At 40.5% G+C, this 16,111-nt stretch overlaps 1 protein-coding gene across 8 annotated transcripts in view; it reads right to left on the bottom strand.

The window, feature by feature from the left end:
- The window catches only part of LOC111871755 (secretin receptor), a 126,794-nt gene that overhangs the window by 13,907 nt on the left and 96,776 nt on the right, over nt 1-16,111 (bottom strand). For 6 of the 8 annotated variants that reach the window (XM_023865058.2, XM_023865059.2, XM_033754389.1 and 3 more), the window contains 5 exons: nt 15,750-15,899; nt 7,320-7,414; nt 3,783-3,942; nt 2,719-2,878; nt 34-164 (listed from right to left, as the gene is read on the bottom strand). In XM_023865058.2, the coding sequence (XP_023720826.1) occupies nt 34-164; nt 2,719-2,878; nt 3,783-3,942; nt 7,320-7,414; nt 15,750-15,899 (696 nt within the window). The remainder of the gene's footprint in view (nt 1-33; nt 165-2,718; nt 2,879-3,782; nt 3,943-7,319; nt 7,415-15,749; nt 15,900-16,111) is intronic. The other 2 variants (XM_033754393.1, XM_033754391.1) reach the window with 2 other exon arrangements.

Genomic DNA, 16,111 nt, shown 5'->3' with positions numbered 1-16,111 from the left:
GATATGTTACCGTGGACGCACTTGCATACTCACAAGAATGGAGAAGGTTGTTGGCCCGCGGATGAGCAGAAAAAGCAGCTCACTAGAGTTTGTAGTCCAACACAGTGTGTTCTCAAGAAGGGAACGTACAGCAGCCCAAGGAAGCACGAAGAGAGCCGGCAGCCCTGCAATACATACTTTCATATTACAGCTGAGTATGGAGCATGTCTCAAAACCAAAGCCTACAACAAAATCATAATTCAAAAGTTTCGTGAAGAAATAGAACATAAGTTTCTAGAATGCAGAATACAATACACTGATTTGAAATGGAAAATGTTAATTGCGCTACAGCACCATTATCATTTACTTCTGGATCAAACTAAGGGACATACATATTATTATTTATATTCTCATGTCAGTATTATATGAAGTTTCAGCCTATTGTATGGAGGCGAAATTTTAATCCAGAAGGAAGACAATAATATTTACACTCCAAAAGAAGAAATGTTCTAGGATAACAGAGAATCAACTAGAAAAGAAATGATGGCATTGAAAAGGAATTAATAACCTTTGACAAAAATAATTAAATAATCAGCTACATGAATGGACAGACAACGTGCAAATGATGAAATTATCATAAATACATCACACATTTATGAATTTCCTAGAGGTTTTCCGCCCACTACTCATTACCGCTCACCAAACTCTGCAAAAATGTTGAATTAGCGAATTCCAAATAGGAAAATTATTACATATGAGGATTATTGTAACCAGTTTCATAAAATGAATAGATTCATAAAAATATTAGGCACTCTTATTTTATGATCGCTATTATTCTCTTTATGGGCATTCTTCGTTTATGTTCATGCAGTAGTTCCTCCATTCACTGTCATATACTCTTAGTATTGATAACTGTTAATAGATGCTTCAATGCGTTTATATGCCTCCATTTGTTTGTGCATGTTCTCCTTTTGCTTATATGTTTATTTCTCTTACATAAACGTGACAATTCCTCCTTTCAGATTACTATGCTCTCAGATTTTTAACGTATGAATGTGTCATACACATATTTTATTTATGTTTCAGTATTAAGGTTTAAATGGTCAGTAATGAAAAAATTAAAAAAGAACAGTATCTCCTATGGAAATGTCTTTTATGAAATCCAATGCCCTTCTCACATTATTGAATCACATTTACGTTATTCAGGAACCCCAATACACATTACAAATCCATGTTCTTACCCTTGAGTCACATGTAAACTAAATTTATGCCTAAAATTGTTTAATTTCTATTTACTTAAAAGAAGGGCCCGTTACATACCATGAAGAAGCGGATCTATATTTTCCAGTAGATGGCATTCCACATGTGCAGTTCCTTGATCTTTGATCTCACAACAATATATTTACAACATACATACAACATCAGTGTACTCGTATATTGAACAAATCCTTATATCGTTGCAGACAGACAAGAAAGTTTGGAAACCTGACGTTAATCCATTCTGCTGTTTTTCAAATCACTCTGCCAGCGAAAGTTTGTTTAGCACAGACAAATTATGTGTACTTACTTACTCACGGAGCTCAGCCCTTCTTGAGGAGCCACCATTTCTGCAGCTACTCAAGAATTTACCAGCATTTTATGGAATCCGTATGTTCATTACTGTGTTCACAAGAGCCCTCCATGGGTCCATATCCTGAGCCAGATCAATCCAATCCATACCATCCCATCCTATCTCTCTAAGATTCATTTTAATATTGTCCACCCACCTATGCCTTGGTTGGTCTCTTTCCTTCTGGCTTTCCTTACATGCCTTCCTCTTTTCCCCCATTCATGCTGCATGCCCTGACCATCTCATCCTCCTTGACTTCATCATTCTAATTATATTTGGCAAAGAGTACAGGTTATGAAGCTCATCATTATGCAATGTTCTCCAACCTTCTGTCACTTCATCTCTCTTGGTACAAATATTCTCCTTACCACCCTGTTCTCAAATACCCTCAGTCTATATTCCTCCCTTAATATCAGAGACCAAGTTTCACACCCATACAGAACCACAGACATTACTGTAGTTTTGTGTATTCTAATTTTTATGTTTTTAGACAACATACAAGAAGACAAATGGTAGCAAGCATTACCCAAATTCTAACTCACTTTCTTCCTGAATCAGGTTTTGATTTGTTATAGTCATTCCTAAATATCTGAACTGTGCCACATTTTCAAAACAACTGTTACCTATCTTTATGTCATGATTTTGCCCTACATTCTGGTGATGAGATAGCAACATATACTTAGTTTTCTTGTGTTTACTTCTAGACCAACCTCCTCAGTAGTGTCAATTAAAGTTTGTGTGTCTCTTTATGGTATCTACATATGTTATCCTCCAGTAGATTCCTATCATCAGCATAGACCAGCAGCTGATGTATCCCATTTAATTTCAGCATCACCAGGTTTTCCTGGACCTTCCTAATGGCATATTCTAAAGCAAGTTTAAAAACTATGGCGATAAAGCATCTCTTCATTTTGGACCAATCTGGATAGGAAAACTATCAGGCAAATGTTTACCTGTATGGACTTTATTACATATTTCATTTAAACGCACATTAATCGGCCTAGCTATGCAGGAGAGTCAGTAAATTGGTCAGAAATGGAAGTAAAACACATGTAACAGAATTTCTCTCTGGACTACAGTCAAATCAAGGGCCATGTCCCAAACAGAAAGCAATTTCCCATTCTATTTACCCCAACCGAGTACCACATAAAGAGTGATGGCGCTGGTGTCGGAGAAGAGGGCTAGGAAGATGAGATTGTGTAAGTAGAGGCCCTCCATCAGAATCCAGGAGTAGTTGGCCATGATGCAATACTGCCAAATACTGGTCACAGTCTTGCACAGCCAGCTGCTCTGTAACACAACACAGATCATATAAATATGTCTGCCAGCATGGTTGCTCTAAGAGACAAAGTTTAAATCTTATATCGCAGTAATTACCTCTCAGTTATTGGTGTAGTATGCCTACTTCGTATTCATGAAGTCCCAGGTTTGATTCTCAGCCCATAAACAAGTCAGCCTAAGGTCTTTTTATGGTTCTCATCAGTTTCTTGGAAACATTTCTAGAATACTAGCTCTTAAAATAAAGAATGACAGCTTCCTTTTGTGTTATTCACCACCCTTTCCCAGTCGACCCCACATTGCTGGCATAGGTGATATAAGGTCGCTAAATAATCCAAGAAACCGAGAAGAATGTCCACTTTATATATGAATCTCAAGTCGAGAATATTCAGATTTCTCAAAATGACTGATTCCACAGAAAGTCGGTAAATGATATTATATTTTAACATTTAAACAATGTGGGGTAAAGAATGGAATTATGACAACAACAACAACAAGAATAAAAATATAAACAACACCATCACCAGTATTGGCTACAATCTGGATAACTGTCATTTTAAATTTTTTTAAGCTGTAGGTTTGTTGGTTTATTTTATACATTTTTTTAATTTATTCGGTTGATCCATACTGGTACAACAATTGGATATGGAAAAGTCAAAAATAAAAGACAGTACAGTATTAATAAATAATGATACATAAATAAATGCTATCAAACAAAATTTCTGTAGCCTGACTTGAGGGTCGAGCGTCCATCTCTTCTGCCTGAGTGGTTTATTGATTTACCGGAATCTCTGAAATGATCTAACTCTTTAAAGAACAAAACTGATAAACCTACGTCTGTCATGTTTACCGTTGCTATCTCAAAGGACTCTTTGGGTTTTCGGGCTGGTTGACATGTTGAAGGTTACTCACTCACCTGATCATAGAAATAGGACGAGCCGTTCTTCTCTACGACGTCCATACGCAAACCGACTCCGCCAACGAACAGGATGTCCTTCAGGAGCGCCATGAAGGCACGCATTATGAAGGATACGAAGAGGTGGAGGTGCAGCATGTTGCGGGGACAGCGCAGTTTCCTGGCAATGAGTTGGTCAGTTAGCCGTAGTGTGCCGTAGCGTCCATTTGTGTGTTCAGAATTCGGAGAGTTTCTTAATTTGAAGATTTTAGGCCACTGCCAAAGGTGAGGTTCCCTAATTTAACAAGCCGCATTTGTCCGCTCGTCTACCCGCATCCTTCGTACGTACAGGCTGTATTCGTACTGCTCCGTGGTTTAGCCACCAGGGACTCCTGTCACCTTGTGTCACCCTCTGTCGCCGAAGATCCCAACTTTAAACTAATTGACTGGCTAACTAACCAATTAACCAACTAACTAACTCTATGGAGCTGAGTCCTTCTTGAGAAGCTGCCAGTCGCTCAGCTACTCAAGAATGTCCCAAAATTTTATGGGGCCCGAAGGTTTATTACCGTATTAAATACTATAGCAACGTTGTCGTTGGTCGTGCCCGATTATAGACTGTCAGCATTGCAGCTCCATCCCCAGCCGTGAGAGTCTACCGAGGAGACTTCCAAGTAAGAAATTATGGTTCTGGCCGTTACTTGAGGCAATTAGACCTTACTCAACCTCTAGTCAGTCAAACCCACTGGACAGCGTACATGTGTGTATGTAAGTCGCTTGCGTCGGTGTCGTCATGTTGTCTGGTTTAGAATTCGTTTCTGTGTTCAACAACTGACCGCTTCGTGGTCTAGTGGTCAGAGTTCCTGGCTACAGATCCTGAGGTCCTGGGTTCGATTTCCGGCGCTACCAGATTTTCTGGGCAGTAATGGGTCTAGAACGGGATCCACTCAGCCTCGTGAGGATAACTGAGGAGCTGTTTCAAGGAAATAGCTGCTGCGGTCGCTCGGTCGGTATAGCTCATTTGCGGACTAAAAACAGTCCACGGAGTTTTGTGTTCAACAGATGCTACGTCAGAAACTTGGCACTATGTAAAAGGAATAACGCGAATGTAAGACATGAACAGGGAGCAACGTCGTGCCAAAAACGTCGACATGCATCATGGCACAAACACTGACACCGAGTCAGTAGCAGCTTGTCATATTGAGCAGGCCCACCTACAAAGAATATAAATGTAAACGGAACTGAACTTTGGTTATGTGCTACATTGGAGCACACAATGGCACCGACACTTCAAGTTGACACGTGGAAGAAATTACATCACAGAGCAACTACTACAATTAAAACAATGTCAGCAATGCTAACACTACAAACGAAATTCAGTTGAATTCAATTGCTTCAAAGATGTCGGTATTATTATTATGCTTAAGCAACATAAGTATTACTCCTGTTGACCCTGGACTTATAAAGCCTGACAATTATCAGCCCCCTCTGATTGTCAATATTTATCTGCTCCTTGCCGCTTGTATTCAAAACTATGGATATTCGTACCGCAAATATTTGTCTGGGTATTATGCCCTGCTTTATAATAATCTCTCAACTTACGGCTAGTCCTGTGTGTATGGTACCACCTCTGTGAATTCTGTCCCCGGCCTCAATGCTGCTGTTCAAGATGCCATGGAACATGCAATTCCCCGTGGCATCACAAACACTCATACGAAATTCTCACACTGGTATTCTGGTTCCTTGAGATATTATATATGGGAAAAAAAAAATTTTACAGACGTTTAAAAAAAATCCGACTGCCTTTACCAAAAATTTTCTTTCTACCATAAGCTAGTTGAGGCTACTATTAAGTCTGAGAGACTTAGATGGCTGAAATCTGTGGATGAAAATTTGAAGACTCAACCCAAGCAATTCTGGAAATATGCGGTCTTCATTAGGAAAAGAAACTCTACTTCCATCCAGCTTGCGGTTAATGGTAAGCAATTAATCAAACCTAACGATATTCCTGAGGAATTTTCAAAACATTTTCAATCAGTATACCACAATCCTTGTCCTACTGTCTTCCCCAGCCTATTGTCATCTTTCGAATTCTTACCTTTAGCGTCTGTTTCCGATCCTGATGTTATCAAGGCCATTAAGCGTCTGAGACCATGTATATCTGTTGGAGTTGACGGTATCGCTGGATTCATTATTAAGGGTTGTGTCGATATATTTGTACCCATTCTTGAACATATCTTTAATCTAAGCTTATCTCAGTATTATTTTCCCACCCTATGGAAGCAAGCAGCAATTGTTCCTGTTCTCAAAAAGGCAAAAGGAAGTACGTTATTCTGGTATACTTTCGTCGCCGTAGTGGTATAGTCATGTATGTGTCAGGAGTCCGTTTTAGGGTCTTTGCTTTTCAATATTTTTATAAATGATTTATATAACGTAATTAATCACTGTCTTCTTTTTGCTGATGACCTTAAAATCTATCGAGCATCTACTTCACCTAGTGATTGTTTACTTCTACAGTCAGATACTGATTGTGTATATAACTCTTATGAAGCGTAATTTCAGTAAATTTAAGGTCATTTCTTTTACCAGGAAGACAAACGTTCTGAATTACCAGTACAGATATGGACATTCTTTTATATTGCGAACACATTGTTTTAGGGATTTGGGTGTGCTAATTGACTGCAAATATAATTTTCATCGTCATGTCGATTTTCTTTTTCCCGGTGCACTGAAATTACTAGGGCTAATTTGCACAACATTTCCGTTTTCCACCTTAGGCTACTGATGCTATATTTTGCTTCTGTCAGATCTACATTCGAATATGCTTCTGTTGCTTGGAGCTCTGTTGCGATTGCTGATTCCAATATACTCGAGTGCATATGAAGAAAATTTGATGCTCTTTGCCACAACAGATTTTCCTAGATATGCAATAACTGACTGAAAAAAAAAATTTGCTGACAATGCATAACAGGCGTAGTCACTTTGATGCTTTCTTCTTAATAAATGTGTTCAGTGACACTAAATGTTGTCGCTCGAAACAGATAGGCCTTCGCGTTCCTACTTCAATATGTTCACTTGCTTTTCTAGCCACTGCTCTTCAGCTAGGTGTTCCAGCTGCAAATGCAGTTTGTAAATGCACAGATACTTTTAATAATTCATGTTTGAGTGTAAAAAGCCTCAGCTGAACCATTTTTCCTTGTACTCGTCTTTTGTTTTTTCTTTTGTTGTTTTTTGTTCGTTTTGTCCCATAGTGTTTCATTTCTGCTGTTGTTTGCATCCGTGTTGACTCTGTAAGTGGCCACTCGCTGCTGAGCTCAGAACGTAAGTAAATAAATAAATGAATTATTATTATATTATCAGTCAGTCCTCATCACTCTCATACTTTGATACCAGTTCACTTTGTCTGTGAGGTAAAGTTAAAATTGCCCCACACCACTCCCGTGACTAACTTACACAATACTACGAAGAGTAAGAGGGAACAGAGGTAGGGCTCCATGCACTCTTAACCACTGCATTAGACGTGTCTGAGTACTATGCAACAGAAAGAAGTCAACTCACTTTATGGTAGCCAGAATGCAGCAAGCTATGACCAGTGTAGACAGTGACACTGTGTACCCCACCTGGGCGATGGTTTTCAGCGCCGGGAAGTATTCCTGCAAAGCAACATGTTTTCTATATATCAGTGTCACAGATTCTTATAAACCAAGACGGTTTTGTAAACTATAATCTCAGCTTACCTCAGGAATCTCTTAGTGGATTTACAAGATTTCAATACCACGGGCTCTGTAGTTTTATACGTCATTCAATCTACATAAATTGAACTGATATTCCGCAAGTTTGATGTGCCAAACATTTAGCACGTTATAAAATGTCGTATGGAAGTCCTACAGTGGCTGGTCACAGTAGCAGAGCGGTCTAAATAATGTACTGTCTTCGCTCGCTCGAAAGCCGGGATCATGGGTTCCAATCCCGCATAAGGTATTGATGTTTGGTATGTGTTTATTCTGTGTTTGTGTTGTCTTGTGTTTAGGTGGAGGCCTTACGACGAGCGGATCACTCGACCAAGGTGTCCTACCGTCTGTAAAATGATTAAATTAAAAATAAATAACAACCTCGACACCGTAAAATTATAAGAGCTACTGATTTAGTAAGTCCTACTGTAAATTTATCGTTAAGAACTAATTAACATTTCCTTTTGTTCTTCTCCCTTGACGAACAGGCCCTCTGGCCCGTTTCCATCCAGAATTAATCTCATTCTATAAATCTTACAGACAGTCGGTAGGACTTCTTGGACGGAGGATCAGCACGTCGCAAGGTCGCTACCTATACACGACAACAGAGACAGAAGAAACGAAGAGAGACATCCATGCCTTGAGTCAGACTCGAAACCACGATCCTATTGTTTAAGCGGGCGAAGACATTTCATGCGTTAGAACGCGCGGTCACTGTGGTCGGCCTAACGTTTTATAGTTAAATATTAACTACAGAGTGTACATAGACATTATAAGTTACAAAAACACACACAATAGAAGCAGTACATTGGAACCAAAGAAGGTTCACCCGTCCGTGTGCTACTATATAAAATAAAAATAGTTTTGCAAGCCAAGTAAATCGAACAGAATGCTCCCAGGCAGTCTACCCCACGAGAAAACAGGACTTGTGTATCTACATGAAAGAATTCAAGGGCCACAAACGCGGCTTTTGAATTTTTTTTTCCTTAGGAACGAGGGCTGGTGGAATAATGAAACCTGAAATGTGTGCTTATATCCACATACCCACCCTCCTACATACCCATTACCCCTCCACCTACCAACTGACACACGCGCATACCAACCCACCCACCCACCACCTACCTACAAACCTACCTATTTTTTTTTATTGCTAGTGGGGTGGGACTAAGTCCCTTGTACTGCGGCCACTTCTGGCCTATTGTACCAGCCCAGATGATAGGTGAGGGAGATTGTGGAGTAATTTGTGGAGAAAACCTGTCCCAACGCCACTCTGTCCACCACAAATCCCATTTGATCAGACCCGGGATCGAACCCGAGCCGCCGCGGTGGGAAGCCAGCGACGAACCGCTTGAGCTATGGCGCGACCCACCAACCTACCTATCTGATCAGCCAATTAACGAAGTAACTAACTCCATAGAGCTGAGCCATTCTTTAGATGCTACCAGTTTCTCAGCTGCTCAAGAATTTCCAAACGTTTTGTGGAACATGCAGGTTCATTACTGTGTTCACAGGAAGTCCCTGCTGGTTCATATCCTGAGCCAGATTAATGCAGTCTATGCCACCCCATCCTATTTCTCTAGGATCCATTTTATTATTATCCTCCCACCTAAGTCTAGGTCTTCCGAATGGTCTATTTCCTTCTGTATTTCCCACCAAAATCCTGTATGCACTTCTCTTCTGCCCCTGTGAGTGCCAGATACCTTGACAATCTCATCATTATCTTCGCCAGCTTCAAAACACGCACCAAAAGCTGAAAAATAAACATAAATGTTAGTATTTTACAGCATGTTTGTTCGACACGTTTTGTACTCGGCTGGAGAAAACACTTCTTAGCCAATCAGGTTCAGACTTCGCATACACCAAGAGGGCCCTGATAACCATCTTACCAGAAGGCTCCCTGCTGGGTTGGAAGTCACTGACTTCGTTCTACTTTTCAACATACTCCTATTTTAATGTAAACATATAACCTTGCGTTTCTTTGTTTAGAATGAAGTAGGAGGAAAACCAAGTATGGGGAAACATTTCACATAACTCTGTACTCATACGCCCCACATTCACCGGCCGTCGCTCTTGTTGCACACAAGTAATGCGAACAAACGTTTGTTTGGCAGCAGTGTATTGGTTGTTGCTTTTCGCTGAAATATCGCATGGAGCAGCAGCGGATGGCTACACACCTATCTGCTCTAAAGAATGTCTCATTGTTGTATGCTCTATTTTTGAGGATGGTTTCTGCACTTCAAAGTAAGTATATGTACCCTGAGGGCTTTCCTTAAAAAGTTACAGCTAATCCGAGGTCAACTTCTGTGGCCATACCATATATATTTAACGGGTTGTATATAAGAAAAAAACAAGGAAACATTATTAATAACCTCTTAGTTTTTATTTTCTTTTAAGAGGAGCTCTGAATTGCCTCCGCGTTCACCGGCACAAAATTCAGCTCTGTCTGAAGGGGAAGCGTGTCAAGTGTTCGAAGTCTCCAGCTGTATTTTTTATTTCGATTGCAAAGTTGCTGAATTTGGTGCCACAGTTCCTCTCCGGTATCGACTGTACTAGCATAGACTTTGAGTTTGAATTATGCCCACAGAAAAAAAAAATGAGAGGATTCAAGTATGTGAGCATGTAGGCCTACTTTAGCCCATTTGTTACCAAGTTCTGAGTCAAATTGATCTATATGATCACCACTAGACAGAAACAAAATGGTTTCGCAACGTCCGGATTTACTAAGTAAGATAGTACACCCGCCCCCAGACTCTTTACTTCCTCACGGTGTATGCCTCGGCTAAACTCAGGGTTATGAGTCTTGTATCCCAGGGGTACATTGGTGTTGGCTCGCTTACGTCGTTTCGGATGCAGGCTCGATCGGTTAATCCCTCAGCACAGGTTTCACATGAACACCCTCACTCCCTGGCTTCTACTCCCCCACTACTCAATTACCACCGCCGCTCCTCCCAGAAACCACGTTCTTACAGCCATCTCGAACCTTCCACTGGGAGGGCTTCATGACCAAACGCACGGACCCCTTCCGGTCTGCACACCTTCTCGAAGCTTCTATCCACAGGTCCTCCACCCCCACAGGCACGGACGAAAGAAGGTATACCTACTCCACCTTTATGCAATGGACTCACCAACCTCCCTTCTGTCCCTCGCAACAAAAGGCCAGTTCAGAGGACCATGATCCCTCCGGGGCATCTCATTCCTACAGCTAAACTTAACCGTTACTTACAAACAAATAAGACATTTCCGTGAAGGATGCGTACGGTTACAATAGCCATGACAGGACTTGATATTCCAATGGTTATAACCTTTCAAGGAAGGCCCTTAGCGTGCTTATTCAACGTTTTTACGCATTTTTAGGCCCGGAAACCATCCTGTAAAATATGGCATGTAATAACAACACACTCTTTATAGAAATCACGGAGTTCATGAATGGTTGGAAGCCAGGATAAGAATCACGTCGTAACCTGTGCCATGTAAGGCAGGATCAGCACCAGGGATGATTAGGTTTTAGGCAAAACGGCTCATCTTGGAAAGTTTAATATGCAAAGAAAATCTCTGAATTCAAATATCTATACTGCAACCAATTGAAATTTTATATTACAATAAAAACTCAACGTACTAACGTGAAACTTGGGCCTGCTATTTCTCCGAAAAATAATTAATATTTGACTATATTTTTAACAATTTCGCAACCCATTGTATACGAAAATGTACAAGATTTTGTTTATTTCTTACATACACAGCGGCAACGCGGGCTGCAGCGAGAAGCACGGGGCACGGTGCCATCTTAAGTAGTGATTTATGGAACAGCCGCTGCACAGCACCTGGGTCTGAGATTTTATGCAACTGGAGACATGACAGGCGTCCGATGCAAGATTCATAAAATATTCTTTCATCGTCCTCTCCAGACAGAATGTTACAGTCTAAAAGTCTCCTTGCTCCTATTCCAACGTTCGTTTCCATTAGCTGTCAAACATAGAATGGTATAGGATATGTAGGAAGAAAGTTCGGATAAGAATATCTGAACTTTTAAGAGGCACTGAGAAACAAGAGAAAAGAGAAGGTCAGGTAGCAAAGAGTTTCACAAGTTGTACTCTTCACGAGGAATTATAGGAAGGTTATATAAGCCTGACGGATGAAGGCGGCTGTGCATTTAGCATGCGTCGAACTAACATGATTACTTGCAAAAATCTGGTTGGAATATATCGCAGAAAGAGGTGATTATGGAGAATTAAGCGTAGATGTGACAATTATGTTGAAAAATATATTTTTGAAGATGTTAAGTCTTATGAAGATGCTAACTGGTCTTCATTTGATCGGGATAGTGTCTAAGCTTTCAGACGGTGATGATAAACCCTTTCAATAAATAAGAGCAGAAGATTTCTTTAAGAACTGCCCGACTATGAACTGCTCAACTCTGATCCTGCACTAGACAGTTCTTCTATTTGCATTACTTCCATTCTCAGGACAAAAATAAGGTTAGACGAATCAATATAACTGTGGTCTAGTGGTCAGAATATCTGGCTATAGATACAGAGGTCCGGGTTCGATTCCCGGCGTTACCAGATTTTCTACGAAGTAGTGGAGCTGGAACGGGGTCCACTGAGCCTCGTGAGGATAATTGAGGAGCTATTTCAAGGAAATAGCAGCTCCGGTCTAGAAAACCGAAATTAACGGCCGTGGGGATTCGTTGCGCTGACCACGCTACACCCTCTATCCGCTAAAGTTGGCACTAACTTCGCCGACAAGCGGCGGTTGCTCGGTCGGTATAGTTCGCTTGCGGACTAAAACCACGGAGTTTATTTTTTGTTTTTGTTTGTGAAAAAATACTATCGTTATACTGGCGATTATGAGTATAGAGTACTATATATTGTCACTACTTGGGAGCTTGATTTCATCATATTGTCGCCTGTATCCTGGTAACGCAATAGTAAATAATGGGTTCTGGACATGCTAACTCGATTTATTGGATAATTTCACACGTCGTAACTACAACCCACTACTGTACTTTCAAGATTGCTGTATCTATGACAAGCAAACAACTGTAATATTCTCAAGCTTAACACATCAACTACTGAACTGCCTTGAACGACGTCTTCCTGACGAATCCCCTCGAATCCTCTGGCTTACGAATGCTGAACTGAACTGAACTGAACTGCTGGTGTTATTTTCGTTACATAGCCTCCGTGCGGACCACGCACGGAGAACCCAGATATACTGTTGCATAAGAAAGACCATAGAGAGAAGTCACGTGATTCCTAGCCGGCATCTTCATTGGTGTGCTGTTGCCTAGCAACGCGCAATAACATTCGTCCACTGAGACACATCTTCCATTATTGCACGTTGACCGTATTTACCGAGCAGCTGCCTAGAATCGCTTTGAGCAAATCCGTTACAAATTATATATATTCTAATAGAGCATGTTTAGAACAGAATATAATATTAAACTATACACATCTAAAAATCAACAAATCTACAATGGCAAGAAGCACATAAATATAAGTAGAAAATAAAGAACGAAATAAAATTCTCACACAAGAAAAGACAACATCTATGCAAGAAACTGTACAGTTTACGATAAATGATACAAACTCCGTCCTAAGTGCAACCAATATACATTTATATGTCTTTGATCTTGTTCTTTCTACACTACATGTTTCGGCCTCTATCGGCCATCATCAGGTGTATACTCTTAACGTTGCTGCCACACTGAACCCAGTCTAAAACTTAACATTTAAAAACACAATGTCACGTTCTTCGTATTATCAACATCTACATCGTTGATATGTGTCTGGTATGTAGATTATGTTGCACACGTCAAACCCGATATTCTTGTAGTAGCACTCTAAAAATCTTTAGTTATGATGTTTTTAAAATCTTTTAAAATTTTCTCTAAATTTTAAATTTAAAATTTAAAATTCTTAGGGTTACTCGCCCTATGTCTAAGTGCTGGAGCGGCTAGTTCTTGTTTTCACACTGTACAGGTGTTATTTAATGTAGTCTTCTTGTGTGAATGCCGCTGCTTGTCTGTACTACGTGTGCTGTCTGCTGTATTGTGTCACAAGATCAACAAGATCAAAGACATATAAATGTATATTGGTTGCACTTAGGACGGAGTTTGTATCATTTATCGTGTAGAGTGCAACAGGATGCTTAAATATAATATTGTACAGTTTACACCTGAGGCAATTCATGAACTCATATAAATCGAGATATCGATTATAAATCAAAACAGAACACGATAGGATATTTTCATGGTTTTCCTCAGTCACTCCAGGTAACTGTCGGGACGGCACTCAATTTAGGTTGCGAATGTTTCCTTCGAGATCCGACATTATTCACCAATCATTATACGTATCATTCAGTATTACGTAGATTATAATCTGAGCCCCTGGAGGCACCGTTACGTAAACAAAAAAGTTGTAAGAAAATAAAGAAATCGTGTAAAGCATATAAATATATAAATATGAGAATACATATGCCTCTTACTCGTACATAAGAGTCAGCCATACTAAAATTTCTTAGTTAATTTACTGTTGAAATACGATACTCAAATATAAAAGGCAAAACACAAGGCAACTAGCCTGCAGGGCCTGCAAGGCCTGATATTGGTGGCGGTATATTTTCAGAGAGGGATTTTAGACTCCCATTGATGGATTTTTTTTTAATTCGAACTACAAGCTTCTATATTTACTTTACTAAAACAGAATTTTATTAATGTAACATGACATATGCTCTTAACTACGGCTGTGCAGAGATGAACACGACGAGGCTATGTGGAATTAGTTTGGACTGCGAGTAAATTAACAAATGTCAGGCTGTTATTGGTGGGAATAAAGGCTCTCTCATGGCCAATATTTCGCGTGTGTCTGTATTTGTTTCAGTTCTATTGCTCTTGAATATCTACTCATGCCATTAATACAATGTAGTTGCAACGGACTCTTGTGTTTTTTCCGGATGTACTCGTACAATACTTTTTATTCAAGCACTCTTCATTGTGTCGCAGGGGATTCTGAATAAACCAGGGCTAAAAATTTGGTTTTCATTTACATGTTTTAAGGCTTCGAAGTACTAGAATGTAGAACTGTAACGACGTTCTCTACTTTTATTTCGCCCCCTTTTGAACGTTAATTTCTGTGAAAATTTTGAAAGGAGGGATAAAAAGAACTATGTAAACAAGTAGAAACACATACAAATATATCGGGTAATGGAACTAAACTATATCTGACGACTAACTCACAACTGATTTACAATCAGCCGTAGACATCCCCTGTAGTTAAGAGGTTATCAGACTGGCCCATACAGAATTACTGGGGTTTTGGAATTTTAGGTAATAGAGGACACGACGTTTCGGAAACTGGATCTGTTTCCGTCTTCAGGTGACAAAGGAAGACACCTACTCAGTTGCGCCCCATAGAAAGAGTTAATCTCAATCAGGGGCCGAACTGACTAGGTGTCTTCCTTTCTCACCTGAAGACGGAAACAGATCCAGTTTCCGAAACGTCGTATCCCCTATTACCTAAACTTCCGGACGATAGAAAAAGTCCAAAACCCCAGTAATTCTGTGTGTCATCCATCCTCGTCAGAACCCTTTAGAATCTATATTGGCCCACAATTCAAAAGGCTCAAAATACGGTTCATTAAAGAAATATTTCAGGCGATATGTATGAAGGAAGAGTAAAACAGTTGAGTTTTATTCAAAATGAATTTAGTTTTCGCCAGGGTCATCTTCTTAGAAGTTCTGTCTAAGAATATTCATTAAAGTTTACTTCCGTCTCCATAGTACCCCGCTACTGGTCCTTATAATGAGTCAAATACTCCTCGCTTTTTTTCCCCCCCTTGGCACTACAGCCCCAGTGGGCCTAGGCCTACCTCCACGAACTTCTCCGTTCACGTCGGTTTTTCTAGATCTTACACATTCGGTAGGACTCCTTGGGCGGGTGATCAGCTCGTCGCAAGGCCTCTACCTGTACACAAACACAGAAAAACGCACACACACAAACTAACCTTCCGTGCCCTGAGTGGGATTCGAACCCACGATCCCGGTTTCCAAGCGAGCGAAGACAGTACATGCCTTAGACCGCTCGACTACCGTGACCGGCTCTCCTCGCTTTACTTCTGATAAATTTTAATATCATCATCCAGTCTACACCTAGATCGTCCAAGCGGTCTCTTCACTCCTCACGTTTCTTACATGTCCCGTCTATCTCCTGCCTTCATCTTCTCGCCAAGCCCCGGTAATCAGTCTCAGTTTGCTTACCGAAATGAGGGGGTTGTTGTCGACCTCGCTGAAGTTGACGGGCACAGTGATGGTCGGATCGGAGAAGCAGCGGCTGTAGTTTGTCCAGGTTGTGTTGCTGGCGTCCCTGAACCACTGCCCGCTGGGAAGACACAGCTTGGAAGCGTTCGCCTGTACAGTATGCAACAGTGTTGTTCGAAAGATGATCCAAAATATTCATATTTATCTGTACACAATTCATGGTACGGTATTTCATTGATTCTAAGGGTGGCCGCACACCAACTGCGTCAAGACAAGCATCAAGACATGAGACAAAAGACACAGTCTTGCTTCATTCGTGATTCGTCAACATGAAGCTGACGTCAGCATCATGATTCAGACCT

Source organism: Cryptotermes secundus, unplaced genomic scaffold (genome assembly GCF_002891405.2).
Source record: "Cryptotermes secundus unplaced genomic scaffold, Csec_1.0 scaffold633, whole genome shotgun sequence".
NCBI lineage: Eukaryota > Metazoa > Arthropoda > Insecta > Blattodea > Kalotermitidae > Cryptotermes > Cryptotermes secundus.
Note: the sequence above shows the minus strand (reverse complement) of the source record. Positions and strands in the feature narration are given on the sequence as shown.